The following is a 20,587-nucleotide window of genomic DNA, read 5'->3' on the forward strand; positions in this document are numbered from 1 at the left end:
GACTGGATGCCTCTGTATGTTGGATAAGTCTGTGAAACTAGACAGGTTGCATGTGCACATCATACCTGTTCTGTGTCTGTAGTCTCTGTACTTACATTTGTTTGTTTTAGAACTGCTGTGTATGTTTCAAATGGTCATCATAGGTTATTCTAACACAGTCTAGTAGATGTATTTCATGTAGATGTCATATGATTCTGGCATGTAGTGTGTTGTGGTTTTAACCCCATGAGCAGGTAGATACCATATTTTAGACACATCTAGGGCACATAAAACCATTGTGGCTGCTATTAGTACTGAATTAAGTGGTTTATTTGTACACCGAAGGCTGCCTAGGTGAGTGTATGTTTTTCATGACCATTTGGGATGGGTGGGGTAGTAGTCCTTCTAGGGCATGATTCGTTCTACACATGATAGTGTTATAACAGAGACACCAGTATCCCAACTGATACATATGAAACTCACACACATTACAGGACAAAGGACTGCAGCAGAACTTGCAGACTGTGTTGCCAGTGGGGCGTAGTCTGCTGATGAGTCATATAACAACCGATCACCCTATCACATTTTGTAGAAAAAGGTCCACCTACAAGAGAGGGGCAGCTGGTAGTTGCAGGGGGATTGGAGATAAGGCAGTGATAATCTCTGAGCCCAGGATGTGTGTGCAAATAATGCATGCTTAGTCTTTATTAGTATGCATGCTAGTGCAATAAATTCAGTACCTACAGGAGTGCATCATGGGTTAATCTACCTACTAATACCAGCGGTGTGACAAGTATATAATGGCTCCTATATATTATGATGCTGAAAGATGCCACTTTGAACATATTTAGGTTGTGGAATGGATGATGTCTGCATGTGTGTGCCTGTAAACCTAACAGGTAATTTTTCGCAGCAGCAGCTAACAGTATTGAAAAGTAGTTCTTGAGGTAACATATGCGTGCCATGCTCAGTAGAGACATAGAATAGCTGTGGATGACTGTGGTTAAGTTAGATAGTGACCCTCGTTGTCATCTTAAAGATATACCACTGTGCAGACCGTGGGCAGTAGTTTTGTTGCTTAACAGTCTATTTCAAATGTGTAGTGCTGTGACAGACCAGTTGTCAGTGCTTTTTTATTGTGTATATTTAACCATGTAGTCTAGAACATATAGCTGTGCTGTGGCCTGTAATGCATCCTCTTGTCCTGGTAATGGAAATGCTTCTTCTGAGGATGTTCAGGATTAGCCATCGTGTACGTTGATACTCTGAGATCTTACCATGTCTGTTATTATTACATGACATAAGATACTTTTATGTCATTTGGCATGGCCCCATTTCCATCCTTGAGTTTGTAGTAATGCATCCTGTGCGTATCTTGGTGCCTTTGCAAAGGATGACATTTGCAGCAAAACACAGAACAGAAAAATTGTATAAAGTCTGAGGGAATAAACATTCCTATGCAAATACTCTCAACATCAAAATAATAGACATATCCTTCTTAAAAGTCCTGTGTTTTCCTTTTGGAATCTTACTAAGTATCCTTTTGAATTGATATTCTCCTTACCCGTGATGTTTTTACATTTTTTTGTTGCTGGCTGTCATTCCATCCAGCTTTGGGGGGATGATTGGTGGTGGCTGATATTCACGTGGTTAGGGACTCGGATGTTTGTACAACTTTTTGTTAAGGCAGGGCTTTACTTGAAATAATACATTTTTTCCACAAAAATTGTTTGGCATTGTTTTTATTTACATGACTCTTTAGAAATTTAAAGAAAGGATTTTACATAGCGTGGAACCCTGTATGTGTTTATGCCATACATTTTTAGAAAATACTTTAGTCAAATCAGTATTTTGCTTGTTTTGTTTAAAATATGTTGGATGCTGCATTATTATCTCTGAACTAGGCCTTTGTTAGTAAACAGAATGTTAACTTTCCTCTGTTCACATTAAAAGAAATGATGTATTGGGTGGTGAAAGAAGAGAGTTTACATGTGGTTTAATGAGGTCTTATTGTACAAAGTCTGGACATTAGTTTCACCCAGTCTTGTGAGATGTAGTTAAGTAGTTGTGGAAACCTGGTATAGTGCCAGGCTGTGACACAAAAGCTTCTGTAATGCTGGATATGTTAGCACCATATAAGTGGCGGTGTAACTATTTATATAAAAACTCGGGGACTTCTGATGAGATACTTTGATTCAAACATACAGATGCCGTCCCATTGGAGTATGTCCCTTCTTAGAGGGTACACCACCATATCTCATCAATTTAATGCTCGTATTGCTTTTGACAGATACTCCCCCCAAAAAAATAAAATAAAAAAAAAAATCCTTCAGAAGTGATCCTTTAACTCCTTTTGCTTTTATACATTACCTGCCCTCCCAAAAATACCTACATTCTGTATCTGTCTCCTTGAGCAGAAATGAAAAACAGAGCAGCCACACTGATATTTTTCAACTTACTGCTGTTAGATTGACATGCACACTGCCCCAGAAAATTAATTATTTTTATTTGAGTGATCATATAACAACTCTGTCCTTTCACATACAGTGTGCTTTCCTCATCGCAGAAATGACATCCAACTTGTGTGTACATTGCTCTTGTTTGACTTTGAAAGAAAGTGAAAGAAACAATTACCACAATTGTTTATTTCATCCTGTTTCTCTTTCTCACACATACACACTTTCACACATACCCCTCCTCCGACTATGTCACTGATTGCTTTGGAAGATTCTTGTATTTAGCCTTTGCTTTCATATACAGCCTACTCCCAAAGCAAAAGTTACTTTATGTTCACTTTTTTGTTCTGGGTTGTGAAGAAAGTGATGAGTATAGTGGCCTTGGTAAAGAATTTAATCTTTTTGTTCACAGAAACACACACTACGTTTAGTCTGTATAGATCACATAACTGTCCTATGTTTTTATGCATTAATGCAAAAATTAGTTACCTTATGGGTACTCCTCTGATAAGTTTTGTTGATAGTTAAAAAAAAAAAAAAAAAGTATATATCTCAGTAATGTATTTCAAGTTGTGGTTCTCGAACACTAGGTGCTGTTTCCCCCACCAAGCCATAGCATTAATCACTTTATTGTAATCAGCCTAACCATCCTTTGTTTATAGCATATTCTGTGGAAGAAGCCAGTCATCTGATGTGTGGCTATTGTGGCTGTGGCTGCTATTTTGCACCCTTTTGGCAGTGCATTTCCACATGACTCTGTGCAATACCCACCTCTGTATTGATTGCCATAAAGTTTAATTAGCCAAAAAAAAAAAAAGAGAAAGTAAAATAAAACAAAATACACGTATATTGTGATGTGGGTAGTATGTTATTTTGCAACTGCTCACATATCTTTCTGGTTTACTGCCAGAAAAGTAAAAGTAAAATGATCATAGCAATATGTTTCAGCCTGTAGCTTTCGGACACTATACTTTGTCCCCATTCCCAACTAGCTACTAAAATTGTCATTTTGTTGTGATTAGTATAATTGTTCTCCAGAGAGCCACTTATGGTGATCACTTGTGATGTGAGATTACCAAAAATGGTAAAAAAGAAAAATAGCCACAGCAATGTAATTCATGATATTTCTACAGAACACCCCAGTTGTGCATAATTTGCAGTGAAATTAAGCAATTAAAATTGTATTTTGTTGTAGGCATTGTCTGCTGTTACCACTGTCCATTTGTCTGTCTGGTTTCCTAACAGAAAAAAAAAAAACATACCTGCAGGAAAAACCCATCCCAGGGGATGAGAGTATCTGTAGCTCCCAGTATATATTTCTAGTCATACAAGTAGAGATTTCCAGGAATATACTGAGATCAGTTGTTACATAGGCATGCTCCACATATATTTTTTAATATGCACCTTGAATAAGAGACCACAAAAAGTCGCAAATGTTTTTATTATGAAACGTTAAGCGCTTTCACCCAGGAATCTCCCGAGCTTCTTTAGAACAAAATGTATACAAAATCACGATTATAAAATAAATATAATCATTACTGAGCCAATCAACCAACTCTTTCAATAAAAAAGAACCACCCACTTAACCTTTCATGTTATAGAACTGCTCTATACGAATATAAATAATCATTAAAATAATCAAAAAAACATAATTTAAAAACCTGTGACAAGTATGCATAATGTTTAATAAAAGAAAAACCTTGACCGGGTTTTTACAAATGCGTTTCAGACTTTATTCTGTGTTGAAGACCTGACTAATAAAATACAATAAACTAAAAAAGACAAGAGCATTTACAGCTTAGCTACCCTTAATCTGAGAACACTGTTTATGCTTAAATACTCATTTAAACCTGGGTTCCTTGCTGCATCCAATTGTAACTCGCAAAAAAGTTCCTTTTGCTCAAGTTTAGCCTCCCAAGGTCCTCCCCTTGGATCCTATGTAACCTAAAATTTAAATTTACTGCTTTCACATTTTTTTTGGTGTCTGTACAAAGCATTAATATCCTTTTGCTGTGCCATGTCGTATACGTGTTCATATATGCGTTTCCTTAAAGGTTTCTCCATCTTACCTATATAAAACTAGGTCATTGTTCACAAGTAGCAATGTAAATAATCCCTTTACTGTTGCAATTATAATGTAGGTCACGGTGGTGCAGCGGGTAGCGTTGTCACCTCACAGCAAGAGGTTTTCCTGTTCAAGTCTTGGCTGGAGCGCCTTCTGTGTGGAGTCTGCTTGTCCTCACTGCTGTCGAGTGACATTTAAAGACATGCAGGTAGGTGCGTGCGTGAATGGGTGTGCCTTCTTTGAAGGTTGGGCGTCGGGCTGGCAACTCGGCACCGTAAAAATCCACTGCCAATCATTAGCGGACCGAAGTTCCGCTCTGGTGACCCCTAACTTGGAAAAGCCGAAAGACACAAAACTGTTGCAATTATAATGTCCTTTGGCCATCAAATGTAATTTCCTCGCTAGTAAAAACAAGTTTTCCGTATGCATCATATAAAGACACTGGTTACAAAATCCATATTTGTATGTCCCTAGTTTTTTATTGTTTCTATCTGTCTGCTGTTTGATTAAACCCTGTCTCTCAAACATTTCTTTTAAATTTACATCCCTTATCCTAATAAATGTTGGAAGTGGGGGGATGAATTTGCTGATATCAGGGTTAATTGTCAGAACTTTCCAATATTTTCTGACTATATTTTCAACCTCTTTTGAAAGGGATGAAAGTGTGTATAAAAGCATGTTTATACGATTCATCTATCTCTTTCATACTATTTGTTGTGTTGTTACCTTTACCCAAAATGGGTTTAAATTTGCCCTCTACCTTGTACCACCTCCATGAAAATGGTCTATTAAAGTTACATAGGTAGGTACTAGGCTATCGGCCCAAGGGCCTAAGTAAGCCTAGCTAACAAATTTCCCTGGCTTACGCCACCCAAGAAAGTTAATTTCCTGTGCCCCTGTCGAGCAGAGCTACAGAAGTGATCCCCAGGGTGTATTTCCTTTTTCCCATCCACTCATCAAGATTTTTCTTGAAGAGTGCTAATGAGGAACTTTGCTTGACATAGATGGATAGCTTGTTCTAGAGTATAGAAAGTCTCTTGGACAGGAATCTATCCCTCCAGCATGTCCTGTTTATTGAGGTGCCAAGGTTTAGGTCCCTAGAGCATGTAGCTCTGAGGGATTGGGATTTCTTTAGGTGTAGCATGTTCAACAGCTCTGGGTTTAACATAGCTTTATATGTCAGGCAGAGATCTCCTCGGAGTAGGCGATATGCTATAGAGTAAAGCTGGAGTTTTTTGAGATGTTCAAAGTAGGGCATCTGTTTGAGGCCAGTAATCCTCTTTGTGAGGTACTTCTGTGGCCTTTCCAGCTGCTGGAGATGTCTTGTTAGGTACATTCCAAAAGGGGTGTTGTACTCTATAATGGGTCTAATGAGTGCCGGGTAGAGGGGAACAATGACCTCTTTTTTCCTGGATGAGAACCCTTTTGTGATGAGGTGTGCCACATAGAAGGATTTCCTGACCTGCACCTTCCGTGGTTTTGTTTATTGGTTTTACTATTTTCGGATGGATACCCAGTTGGCTGGTATTATGGACAGTGGCACCAAAGGAGCTGAGATGGGAGAGCTTCGGAAGCTCATAGGACAGTTGACACAGCTTGTTGGGCTGCTTACGCCCGTTAGCCAATCCATGGCTTCGCTGTTATCGTCACTTCCTTTGCCGGGCAATCAGGAACTGTTCAGGCGTTCTGCTTCGCATGAAGGAATGGCCGTTTGTAATGAAGGAGACATGCGAGAGAGTAATACAATAAATGGTACATATTCAGGGAGCTTGGATGGATTTCCTAACATTATTTTAGACAAAAGAAGGGAGAAACATTCCCTTGAACATATGGGTTTGCCAAATGAAGGAGACAGCAATGTTTTGTTACCAAGTACAGAGAGACAATTAAGAGATGTTTTAAATGTTAAATTTGATTTTGGAAAGAAGTTTATTAACACTGCAACTAACGGAACATATGTTCAAATGCTAGAGGACTTGGACTACTATTTATACAAATACAAAATGTTTGAAATGGACAACACATATTTGAAACATTGTCTGAATTTAAATATAATGCCCAAGGGCCTTAGAATTTGTAATATCCCAATAATGTTGTAGATGGTACTGAATTTTATCACCAGTTAATTACTGCATTTGACAGTTGTGGCTTTGAGATAATGAGGGCTATTATTAAAAATAATGAATGTGAAATGGAGAAATTATACACTTATGTAGAGCATACCAACAAGAGCATTGTTAATGATTTATTATTTACATTAGAAGAAGAGAAGGGAAAGTATTATAAGTGGTTAAAAACTTGGAAGTTAAATGTGTTGAAGTACAAAACTGGAAGATAGGTAAAATAGAGATTTAAATGAGTATAAGACCAGGACACAATATCCTAAACCCAGATTATGGGGAAAAAGAGCTACAGTATACCAAGATAAAGATATGCAAAGTAGTACAGAAAATGAGGTTCCTGTTTACAATGGAAATGAATTAGATTCTTGTGAGTTTCCTCCACTTCGAAGGTCTAAAAGATTAATATACAAAGACCCAGCTAATTATGGTCCAAAAAACTACAAAGGGAGGGAATGGAGGCCGCAGGGAAGGAAACAACAAATGTGGAACCATTAATAACTAGAGCAAATGAAGGTGTTAAGTTGACGTACAAAGACTTCAATATTTTTAACTATTCTAGTACTGTTGTGACAAAATCTTTTTTTGATTTATTTTCAAAAGGTTTTGGATTTATACCTAAGCAGAAAACCAACATTTTTAAACTGTTAGTGGATATCAAATTATTTATTAGAAAGAAAAATTTGGAATTGTTTTTCTAATGGTAAAAATATCATTTTTAGAGAAGAAAAATGAATGCGCAAAAGTATATTTAATCCTCCTTTGCACCCCCAGTTAAAAAATTTTGAACTGGTACTAGAAAACGAGTTAAGGAAGTCCTTGAGGCGATATAATATGCAACCCAACCTGACCTTGGCAGAACAGGAAATTCTTAGAGACTTGAGTAACAACAAAAATCTTAGAGTTATGAAACCTGACAAGGGAGGGTGGGTTTTATTGATGGACTACATTACTTATGAAAGTAAAATGCTTGAAATTTTAAGTGACTCAACCAAGCACACTAGGATGTCCATTAATGAAATTAATGTGGCATATAAAAATATATATGTTTCATTGAATGATTTATTAATGGAAGGGTTGATTGATTTAGACACTTAGAATTTTTTTACACGTAGAGAAGCCCAAGGTACCCTCCATCTCTGGCATCCCAAAGGGTACACAAGGATGTCAATGCTCCACCTTTAAGACCCATAGTTTCTGCAGAAGGTTCAGTGACTGCACCTTTGGCAAAATATATTGACAAAAAGGTGAAGAAACTAGTGATGAATAACACTAATATACTGCAAGACTCTTGGGACTTTCTGAGAGGGTTAAATAACACCTTATGTACAGACAAAACAGTATTTGGTACCTTGGATGTCATAGATTTATTTACAAGTATACCACATGATATATGCTTAGAGTGGTTTGAGGAAATGTTGGTTGGTTTCAGTGAAATCACAAATAATGAATTTAGAACAGTCTTAGTGTTAATGGAAATGGTGTTGAAGAACAATTTTATTTTTTTGAAGGAGAATATTTCAAGCAGACTAGAGGGATTGCTATGGGTGCACATTGTGTACCTACATATGCTAGCGTTATAATGGCCTACTGGGAAAATAAATATATATTAACTTCAGTTTTTAATAGCAAGTGGATTTTTTATGGCAGATTTCTAGATGATTTGTGTTTTTTATGGCAAGGAAATGAAGATGATTTTAAGATGTTTATTGATTATGTTAATGGAACAACCAATTTTTTAGAATTTACATACAATTTTAATTATGAACAATTAAATTATTTGGATGTTAACATAGTTAAGACTAATGAAGGTTTCAAATCTAAAATATATCGAAAGGAGACGTTTTCGAACTCATATTTATACTACACTAGTTCACATCCACCCCACCAAAAGAGGGGAGTGCTAAAGGGTCAATTAGTACGTTTGAGCAGAATGACTTCAGATAAAAACACGTTTTTTAGTGAGTGTGAAGTGTTGAAAGAGATGTTTTTAAATAGGGGTTATCCTGAAGAATTGTTTAACCAAATATGTAAGGAAGTTTCTGGTGAAAGGGGAGGTAGATTTGCCCCGAGTTTAGGTAAACCAGAAACAGCCATTACTCAAATAAGGTATAATGAAAATACAAACAACAATTATAATTCAGGAATTATTACTACATATGATGGTCAGTCAGGGGTAGTTAGAAGAATAGTGGATAAAGAGTGGAAAAATTTTGCAAAATTGTCAGATTTAAATCACATTTTTGATAATGAACTAAAGTATATATAGGAGAGGCAACAACATTAAAAGTATACTGGAGAGGAGTGTGCAAACAGACACAGCTTAGAAATAGGTACTAAAAAGAAAAAAGGTTTATTTAAGTGTGGAAGCTGTAGTTATTGTTCACACCTTGCAACAGGAGAATCAGTATACTTGAAAGCAAGGAAAAGGAAGTTGACTTTAAATACCTTTGTGAATTGTAATACTAAAGGTATTATTTATTTAGTTCTATGTAAAAAATGTGATGCATTTTATATTGGTAAGAGTGAAAGGAAGCTCAAGCAAAGAATATATGAGCACCTTTATGATGTCAGGACTAGAAGTGAGAACAATGCATTGTATAGGCATTGTATTGTTTGTAAGCAAGCAGAATTTCAGTTCTTTATCTGGGAAACAGTGGCCGTAGACCCTAGGAGGGTGGTATGTGGAAAACTCTTGTAGAATATAGAGAGTTGTACTGGCAAATACTTTTAGAAGCCAGTAAAGTTCCAGGTCTCAATGATGTATCTCTCATTCCTGTTTTAAAATTGAGATCTGCAAAGTTATAAATATTTCAACTAATTTATGTATTTTTAAATGGTCTGTTAGAGAGTGCGAAGACTTTTAGGTTTAGTTTTTTAAAATGTATTTTTTAACTTGTAATAATGTAGACATCCAGTAGAGGAAACTGTTAGTTTTTAAGTGTCCTTTCAAATAATTTATATTCTAAATAACATACATTGCACACACAATATATCCACACATCTGTTTTATAAGTGTTTTTACGTTGATTTTACATCTGATGTATCAGATATTTTATACATACGATTCATATATAGCTCTTTTGCAAGAAAGTGAAGTGTACATTAATAAGCCTTTTTTATTTAATTGCAAAGCTACATCCATTGGATGATTGTTAATTATGTGATTTATAAAAGGTGATTTTAAATGCATGACTTTATCTGATGAAGTTGAGGACGAAAACGTTTGTGTTTTTTTGGCGTTAATTTTATATTGTATTAAAACTGTTCGTTATCTACCTTCTGGGTCCGAGGTGCTTTGTACTTGTTTATACATTCCAAAAGGGGTGTTGTACTCTAGAATGGGTCTAATGAGTGCTGGGTAGAGGGGAACAATGACCTCTTTTTTTCCCTGGATGAGAACCCTTTTGTGATGGTGTGCCACATAGAAGGATTTCCTGACTACTGTGGCGATGTGATTATCAAAGGAGAGACTACTGTCCACCTGGGTCCCAAGGTCTCTTACCAGACATTTGGCGTTAAGTAGACTGCTTTTTATGTGGTAGTTCATGGGTACAGAGTTTTTACCAAAGGGGATGACGGTGCACTTTTTGGCATTGAGCTTGAGGCCATGCCTCTGACACCAGGCATCTGCCTCAGTGAGGCCCTTCTGTAGGATGTCCACATCATTTGGGGACTCTACTATTGCTCCTAGTTTGCAGTCATCTGCGAACTTCATTAGCCAGAGGCCTTCTGTGTTAGCCTGTACTTCAGACAAGTAGATACCAAACAGGAGAGGGTAACCTCTCTCCATAAATAAATGTTTAATGAACTGTGCTTCTTCCATGAATATTTTGTCTTCACAATACATCCTGGAGGCCCTGATGAGCTGTCCTTTGATGATCCTTTTTTGGATAATAGGAGTGTTCACTGTTATAGTGCAAATAAGAATTTGAGAATGTATCTTTACGATAAATTCTAGACTGAAAATTACTGATCTCATAATTTTTGTAAATGCTTACATCAAGGTAATTAATTTTCTCCTTTGATGTAGTGTAAGTAAACCTCATAAAGGTGGTACTATTGTTAATGTAGTCCAAAAATTATTGTAATTCTATCTCAGAATCCTTCCAAAATAAACAGACGTCATCCAAAAATCTGGTATAGATAACTATCCTTTCAAACCAGTCTGACTGGAAAATATAGTGTTTCTCCCAGTAATATAAAACCAAATTGGCATACAAGGGGGCACACACGGCCCCCATTGCTACTCCCTTCTCTTGTTTGTAATATTCTCCATTAAAGAACATGTAGATATTTTTTAGAATGGTTTCCATAAACTCCATAATTAAGTTCCGTTGTTAATTTTTCAAATATTTACACGCTAAAAGGATTTCTTGAAACCAATCCAAACCAGTGTCATGAAGTATACTGGGAAATAAATTGATAACATCAATAGTAACCAGTGTAAGTCCTTCAAATTTTTCCTTGGTGACCTTTGTTAAAAAGTCCCAAGAATCTTTGGAAATATGCTCCAAAGATGTAACACACTACTTTAACCAATAATCAATATTGATGCCCAGTGGTTCTGTTTTAGAACCAGCCTCACCTACAATAGAATGGTACGGTGGTCTCTCAATATATTTGTGTGTTTTTGGAATCCCAAACACAACAGGGATTCTAGGCTTAGGGACAGGAAGGAATTCTAAAAGTTTTTTTATCTATAGTACCTTGAAAGAAGTGGTCTCTAACAAAAAAAAAATCTGTTTTTGAATAAGAAATAAAAATTTCATTCCTTGACCCTACACTGTACTTTGTTTCATCATTCAGAATATCAGACATAGTTGTCAAATAATCTGTGGAGTCCATTATTACCACCCCACCTCCTTTATCGGGTTTCATTATTCGACAACCCCTCTGCTTTAACCTGTTATAATAATGCTTTGTGTAGACACCAAAAAGAATGTAAAAGCAGTAAATTTAAAATGTATATAATAGAACAGGTTACACAGGATCCAAGGGGAGGACCTTGGGAGGCTAAACTTGAGTATAAAGAACTTTTTTGGCAGTTAAAATTGCATGTGGCGAATACAGCAAGGAACCTAGGTTTAAATTAGTATTTGAGCATAAAGAGTGTTCTCAGATTTAGGGCAGCTAAGTTGGAAATACCCTTGTTTTTTTTAGTTTATTGTATTTTATTAGTCAGGTCTTCAATACAGAATAAAGTCTGAAACACGTTTGTAGAAACCTGGGCAAGGTTTTTCTTTTATTATATATTATATATACTTGTCACAGGTTTTTAAACTATTTTTTTTTTTACTATTTTAATAATTATTTATGTTCGTATGTACAGTTCCATAACATGAAGGGTTAAGTGGGTGGTTCTTTTTATTAAAAGAGTTGGTTGATTGGCTCAGTAATTATATTTATTTTAAAAGCATGTGATTTTGTAATACATTTTGTTCTAAAGAAGCTCAGGAGATCCTGGGTGAAAGCGATTAACGTTTCATAATAAAAACAGTTGACATTTTGTGGTCTCTTATTCAAGGTCTCTAACATTCATCTTTTACGTGATTGAGTAGTTCTACCATGGTTTTGTTGTATTTTTACTATGTTTGTGAGATAGTGTTGAGAAGTCATGCTAATCGATAGTATGACTTCTTACATCACGGTTAAATTTCTCATTGATTTTAATGCAAAGCTGGGGGTAATTAATTGACAAGTACCCTTACTGTACAAAAGCTTTTCTAACCTGACACTGGAAATAGAAGCGCAATGCTTTGCGGCTAAGTTATCTCATTACCCACAATTCATCTGTTAAACCATAACCCTTTTCTAGATGTTTGGCATATATCTCCCTGTGCTGGTGCAAGTACTTCCAAAGAATCAAAATTAAGTAGTTCTGTAGAAAGATTGCATCAGTTTCTGAAGAAAGTACTAAATGCACTTGGCAGATTTCTAAACATGGAATTATAGTTTCTAATATTATTTTAAAGTTTGCATCTGTTTCTGAAGAAAGTACTAAATGCACTTGGCAGATTTCTAAACATGCATTTATATTTTCTAATATTATTTTAAAGTTTTTGCCATAAAGTCCATATTTTTCTCAGTTACATTATCACAGTACAGTACAGTTATCTGTGAAATTGCTGCTTCCAGTTCCACAAAACATATTTTTCATGTTGCAGCATTTGCTTTTGTATACTGTGACACTTCTACCTGTTTTTTGCACAGCTGTGGTAACCTTTAAAGTAACCATAAAGGACCTAATTTAGTTTCCCTTTAAGTTCATATTTCACACTAGAAACTACTCATTCTGTTTTTATTGTTTTATTACGTTGTACATTCGTACACGGGAATCCCAATAGCTACAACTTCATCTCTGATTTGGCAAAGTTGATTTATGGAATTTGAAGTCCGGTGTTAAAGTTCTGTTTGGATCAGAAGAAAAAGTGAAAATAATAGCCTTTTTAATGTTATCATTTAGTGTGTAATTCATGGTTTGTGCAACGTGCAATAATCTTGTTTTGGCACCACTTCTTCTTCTTCTTTCGGCTTTTCCCGGTTAGGGGTGCCACAGCAGATCACCTGTTTGTTCATGATTGCAGTGGAGTTTTATGGTGTTCAATTGCCATCCCAGCGCCCAGCCTTCCACAGAAGCCACACACATGCACGCACTCGCATCTTGGGCCGATTTAGAGTGTCCAGTCCACCTACAGCATGTCTTTGGGATGTGGGAGGAAACCGGAGCACCCGTAGGAAACCCACGCAACCACAGGGAGGACATGCAGACTCTGCACAGAAGGCACCCCAGCCGGGGATCGAACCAGAGACCGTCCTGCTGTGAGGCAGCAACGCTAACAGCTGCACCACTAGTTGCCTTTAATTCATCTTCATGTGCTTTAGGCTTTTCCCAATGTTTAAAGCAGTCATTGACACATACAACACGCTTAGAAAGTAAAAGGTTGCTAAAGCAATCATAAACCTATTTTATTACTGCTTGTGCTGCCCTTCTGTTTACTTGGAGCAGTTAATTTAATAAGGTTAATTCCCTTCTTTGATTTTCTGTTGTTTTTTTTTGGGGGGGGTGGGCAGAATCATTTAAAACTTTTAAGACAACTGAATTTTTTGTTTCTGTAGTCAGTGGACCGAAGAGGAGGAGATAACCGACTACGATCAGAATACTGAATGGATGGACGAGTGCCAGGATGGGATGTTTGAGACATGGTATGAAACAATTGCCCAGGCATCACCAGAGATACGGAGGAAGGTAAAAAAATGTTAAAAAATAATGGAGTTACAAATGGCTGTTAAGACATTCAGCTACTTAGAGGAATATGTACAGCTTTACAATTCATAAAGTTTTAATTCTTGTTTCTGAATAGTATTTTACATGCTCACATCTTTGCTTAAGACTTCTCTAAATAGTGTTTCAAAGATGAGAATATTATGAGGTAATTACTTTGAAGGATAAAGAATACAAAGGAAAATGGGCACATGATAAAATTCTGTCAGTGGGAGAATTGATTGTAATTTAAAATTACTGTTAAAGCAAAAATGAGGCTTTAGATTATTTGATCAGAATTAGGACCACAGTTGATAGATACTGGCAAAGCCAGAATGGCTTTTGAATATTGTCTGTAGTGTATAGCTTTGTTCAGTCTGGGAGAACTTGCAGTGCCACTGGTACCGTTAAGGTAGGGTCCCCACTACTTTGAAAGAGATTTTATAACAATGCTACTGCCTCAACCATAGCTGCTTAATCAGTAAGAGAGACTGTGAGTGTCAGGGAGTACATATCTGAGAGTCTGAGCATGCATTTTTCTTTACAGGCTGTATTTGGTGAAGCTGCATTACAGAGTCAGTGGTTGTTTGCCTGTGGAATGTGTTAACAGATTGTTTAAAATCTGTAATATTTTAAGAAAGTATTTGCAGCTGCTTTCAGTATCATTGTTCTGTATAATATATTAGGTTTGTTGTTATGGCATTTTTATAGGTTTTTGAAACATAAAATGATTTTAAAATAGGACTACTAAGTTAAATATAGCTGAAAGGAGAGAGGCATTTGAGGAAGAGAGAGAGAAAATTCCAACTGAGCTTAAGCTAGTTAGGATTTTTTTCTTTTGGTAGCAGATTGAAGATGTAGCCATCTTGGTGCCTTTTGACCAAGTATTACCCCAAATCACCCCATTGGGAAGTCTCTCTTTTTCATAAGTGTGTACTAGGCTAATGGTCCTGGGGCCTTTACAAGCCTAGTCTTAGGATTACCCTGGCATAGTGCCACCCGACCTTAGTTCCCTGTGCCTCTGTGGAGTAGAGCCACTGGTGTCATCCCTGGGGTGAATATTCTGTTTCCTATCCAATCATCAAGATTTCTCTTGAAGAGGGTTAGCGAGGTGCTCTGCTTGACATGTATGGGAAGTCTGTTCCATAGCATGGGCAGTCTCTGGGTTATGAACCTGTCCCTTCAGCATGTTCTGTTAATTGTGGTAATGAGGTTGAGGTCTCTAGTGTATGTGGTGTGGAGGGATTGGAATTTCTTGAGATGTAGTATTTCTAATAGAGCTGGGTAAGACATGGCTTTGTAAGTCAAGCAGAGATGGCCTCTAAGTAGGCGATATGAGACAGAGAATAGTTGGAATGTTTTTAGTCTGTCCATATAGGACAAGTGTTTAAGGCCTAGGATCCTCTTTGTGAGGTACTTTTGCGGCCTCTCCAGTTGTTGCAGGTGTCTAGTGAGGCACATGCCAAATGGAGCATTGCACTCGATGACTAGCCTAATGAGGGAACAGTAGAGGGAGACAATTACCTCTTTCTTCCTGGATGCAAAACCCTTAGTAATGAGATGTGCCACATAGAAGGACTTTCTGACCACAGTGGCAATGTGATGATCAAAACAGAGGTTGCTGTCGACCTTTGTTCCCAGATCTCTTATAACATCATCTGTGTTCAGTGGACTACCATCAATGTGGTAATTCATGGGAACCGGGTTTTTCCCAAAGGGGATGACACATTTTTTGGCACTGAGCTTAAGGCCATGGTTCTGACACGAGTCATTGGTCACAGTGAGGCCATTCTATAGGATGTCAACATCACTTGGGGAGTTAGTAATAGCTCCCAACTTGCAATGGTCTGCAAACATTGTCAGCCAGAGTCCCTTCATGTTGGCCTGGACTTCAGAGGAGTAGATACCAAACAGGAGAGGACCCAGGACTGAATCCTGTGGGACTCCACTCGTGACTAATCGGCAGTCTGACTTTGAGTCAGCTCAGCTACTTTCACACTGTGGGTTCTATCTGTGAGCCAGTTTGCAACCCACCTAGTGATATAAGGATTAATGAAAAAAGACAAAAGGAAAAACTGTTGCAAAACACGAAGATGTCAAACAGGAACAAAGAGGATGAGCCACTCCACAGTAAAAAACGCACCTATTCAGGCCAAATTCAATAAAACCAATTCTGGACTTTATTGAAGAACATAAAACAAATGATAAGCACTTTCTTCCTGACCACTTCAGAACTTCATCAGATAATGAATTAATTTACACAAACCATTTATATAGTACAGAGGAAAGTGGGTAAAACAATCATTAAAAGTTAAAAAGTTATTTAAAGTGACACATCCCCTTAAAGAAAAAAAATAATGTAAAAACCATGCTTTATATATGAAAACTGGTTAAAATGCATAAATAAATGTGGAAAATTCAATTCCAGTTGTGTTCTAAAAACATAATAAAATATATAATTTAATAGTACAGAAGAAATATAAAAATTTTTAAAAGAAACACTTATCTTTCTAAAACTTTTAGTTTCAACAGAAAGCTAGTGAAAATGTGTTCATTTAAGCCTGGGCAACTTGATGCATTGAGACGCAGTTGCCAGTAAACCTCTCTCCTTTCTAACAAAAGTGACCAGGCACTACCTCGAGGTTCTGTTTTAATATTGTCAATGACAGTGAAATGAAGAGTGACCAGTATTTTCCATGATGTGTTTACTAAGTACATTTGTATCTTTTTTGATTTTGTATTCTGTGGTGGTGCAGCGGTAGTGTTGTTGCCTCACAGCAAGAGGTTCTGCCGTTCGATTCTCGGCTGGAGTGCGGGGAGTGCCTTCTGTGTGGAGTCTGCATGTCCTCCCCGCGGTTGGATGGGTGTTTGAAAGACATGCGTAAATGGGTGTGCCTTCATTGAAGGTTGGACATCGAGCTGGCACCTCGCGTTTGTAAAAATCTACTGGCAATAATCAGCGGACCGGAGTTCTGCTGTGGCGACCCCTAACCAGCAAAAGCCGAAAGACAAACAAACATAATACAAATGTTTGTAAATTTGGTTCTTTAATTTACAGTCAGTTTTTCCAATGTAAAAACAGTTACAACAGTTACAGAGGGCGCAGTAAATAATCTTTTCAGATCCACAGTTAAATTTTTGATGTAATTCCACTTCAGTGTTGTTTATCAGTAAAATGTCCCTTTCCTGAATGTGTTTGCAGTATTTACACATGCCACACTTTTTCATGTGCCCAACATTGTTCACTCCCTTTGGTTTCATCTCAAAAATGTTTTTGAAGTTTCTGCCTTTCTTGAATACTATGGTGGGGTGTGAATCAATGAAAGGTCTAATGGCTTTCTCTTGGTTTAGAATGGTCCAATTCTTTTCCAAGATTTTCCTTAATGCAAAACTGTCATTGGTATATATAGTAATAAAAGATGTCTTATAGTCCCTTTTAAGTTCTTCGTTTTGCACACTTAAAGACTGGGTAAAATTATTGGTATTGGTGATGCTGTTATCAGTGTCTGTTATTAAGGGGCTAAAATGCCTTCTCTCCCTTTTATTTACTACCTCTAACATAATGTCAGTAATAATCTTGCACGGGTAGCCTCTTCTTGAAAACATATCTTTTAAATTGTCACATTCACTAAGGAAATCATCCATAACAGATACCATGGCCGCCCTCACAAATTGTCCCTTTACAATAGCTTTTTTTCTGTTTCATTGGATGTGTACTTGAAAAATGAAGTAAGGAGTTGGAATAGGTTTCCGTTCTGTATATTTTTAAAACAAATTTGTTGTTGGTGTGATCTTTAATGAGAAGAACATCTAGGAAAGGCAGCTGGTCCATATGTAGTTGTGTGTGAATTTCAAGAAGGTGGTGGTGGAATTCATGTAAGACATTAAATCTACTATATGTTCTGGGGTCCATCCCACAAAATAAAGGTATTGTCCAAAAAAATGAGTGTAGCATTTTGCATAAACAGTGGACTGTTGAACAAAAACTTATTTTCCTACTGGGTTACAACAATGTTTGCATGTAGACCCCTACATGAGGAACCCATCGCCACACCCTCCTGTTGCAAATAGATTTTATGATTAAAGAGAATAAAGTTGTTTTCAGTACAAGTTCAAGTAGGTGTGCATATATGTTTACTTTGTTGAGCTCAATGCCTTTTTCATATAAGTATTCTGAAAACCATTCTAGGCGGCCACAGTGGTGCAGTGGTTAACCTTGTCGCCTCACAGCAAGAGGTTCTCTGGTTCAATCCCCGGCTGGGGTACCTTCTGTGTGGAGTCTGCATGTCGTCCTGTGGTTGTGTGGGTTTTCTCCGGGTGCTCCGGTTTCCTCCCACATCCCAAAGACAATGCTGTAGGTGGATTGGACACACTAAATTGGCCCTAGGCATGAGTGCTTGTGTGTGTGTGCCTTCTGTGGAAAGTTGGGCGCCGGACTGGCAACAAGACACCATAAAACTCCTCTGCCAATCATGAGCAGACAGGTGATCCGCTGTGGCGACCCCTAAAAGCCGAAAGAAGAAGAAGATTCTGAAAACCATTCTAAACCTGTATTATGTGGAATGACAGAGTATAAGTGTTTGATATCAATGGTTAAAAGGACATAATGGGTTTGAAATGGAGTGTTGTTGATGAGATGTAAAAATCTCCATGAGTCCTTACATATGTGGGTTTCAGAACAGACAGTTCTTTAAGCCTAGTGTCTAAAAGTTTTGCAAGAGGGTGGATGATGGAACATTTTGTGTCCACAATGGGTCTCATGGGTGGTTGGTCAAGGTTCTTATGAAGTTTTGATAACCCAAATATCACAGACATTTTGGGATATGACACAGTGAGATAATTTAACTCATCAATGGTAATGGACCCCTCAATAAACAAATCCTGTAAATCATTTCTAATTCTATTGTAAGCAGTGTGTAATTCATTAAGGGAGTATTTAGCATATGCCTTCCCATTCAGAATGTGCAACATTGTGTTGTCATAATCACCCTGGTTAATAAGAACTACACCTTCACCCTTGTCGGGTTTCATTATTCTAACCAAATCAAGAATGCTTTTAATGTCTTGTATTATGGTCTCCACATCATTGTCCATCTGTCTTTTCTGATTAATCCTTAAAAAATTACGGATATCTAGTTCACATATTTTTTCAGATAGTTGAATGATGGGGTGAAGGGGAGGATTAAAGGTGCTGGACATGGCTAAAGGGTTGATAACATTTTCTAGTGATAAATTCTGAAAAAGGACCATAAAATTCAACTTATGTGTGTATAATTTTAAGTCAAGTAGGGGGTTAGAAATGTACGTAGCTTGTGAAGGTACATAGGTGAAACCTTTTGAAAATAAATCACAGTGCTCAACACCAATAAGCACATCAGAAAAATGATACGCTTTAAAATCACCATCACAATTAGTGATAATGTTACAATGCGGTAGTAAATAATCAGAGGACACCTTTAAAATGTCTAAAGAATCATTAATTCCTGTTGGACCAAGTATGATTCTGTGCCCCCCTCCCTCTCTAACTGAATCCCCCCTCGTGTTCCATTAGGTGTTGGGGGGGTTAAGTGTTCCCTTGGTGAGTTCCCCAGGGTTGATATGAAACTGCAGTTTTGTTCTTTATTCTCTTCGACCATCTTAGGGTTGGAAATACTAGTGGGTCTAAAAAATAGTTTTGGTTATTATTAGCTGTAACACAGTTTGTTTCATTGTTGTTGGAAAAATCATTAGCAGCAGGAGTGTGACCGTGGTCTGGGAATTTATTGCCCCATTCTTGAGAGGGAGGTAGATTGGGGTTAGCAAATCCCTTCCCGTAGTCATTTTTATCCCTGTTTAATTTTTTTACCTTACATGCTGTTATAGAAGTAGATAACTGCTCAATACTATGAAAGATACGTGCATGTTCATATTTAAATTCATTATACTGTGTGTTTTCACTAATTCTTTTATCAAGCTCAGAAACATTACTTATTAAATCATTTATCAAAACATCATTACTTTTCACAATAACTTTCATATATTCAACACCATGAGAATCAAAAAGAACCAAAAGTTCTTTATGCAGGTTGGAGCCTGCTATCAAACCACTAGGGTAACACCACATTCTAAGTCCCTTAGGGACAATATGCTGTTTTATACATTCTGAAAAATATGCATTATCAAGCTGCAAGCACTTGATCTTAGAAAGTTTATAATCAAATTCTTCTAGGAGAACTTGAATATTATTTACAAAAAAACGTACCTGTTGGTTGTTTTTAACTGTTAAAAACAATGGCTTCAGTAAGCCAGTCCTTTAAAAATGGAACAGAACCTCTGTGGCTGGAAGGAACACTGGAGCCTGCAAAAACTGGTTGAGAGTTCAAATTAATAGTTCTCTGTCTACAAGGAATGGAATGTTCATCTCCATTACTTAATCCAGTCCTTGAGAATGTAGAATTCAAGTGATTAAGGCTTTGTAGTGGATTTCCATCATTCAAAACACTCTGTAAACTCGTAGAGACAACCACTGCTTCTTCTCGGGTGCTCTGTGGGTGTCTGCCATCGTCAGGGGGTGTAGTTAAGTCACTGGGGGTGTGGCTGCATCACCAGGGGCGTGGCTAGAAGAGAGTCAACCTTTTTGGTTAGATTTTGTACAATAACTGTTAAATTCAAAACGGCATGTTGTAGAGTGTTGAAATCAGTTTCCTGATTCACAAGAGGAGCA

General features: G+C 37.2%; 1 protein-coding gene across 1 annotated transcript in view; it reads left to right on the plus strand.

Annotated features, from left to right (window-relative positions):
• The window catches only part of ZZEF1 (zinc finger ZZ-type and EF-hand domain containing 1), a gene marked incomplete in the record, with an annotated part of 3,903,331 nt that overhangs the window by 2,378,165 nt on the left and 1,504,579 nt on the right, over positions 1–20,587 (plus strand). The window contains 1 exon segment of the mRNA XM_044082903.1: positions 13,740–13,869. Within this exon segment, the coding sequence (XP_043938838.1) occupies positions 13,740–13,869 (130 nt within the window).

Source organism: Protopterus annectens, chromosome 9.part0 (genome assembly GCF_019279795.1).
Source record: "Protopterus annectens isolate FY-2018-M chromosome 9.part0, PAN1.0, whole genome shotgun sequence".
Classification (NCBI taxonomy): Eukaryota; Metazoa; Chordata; order Ceratodontiformes; family Protopteridae; genus Protopterus; species Protopterus annectens.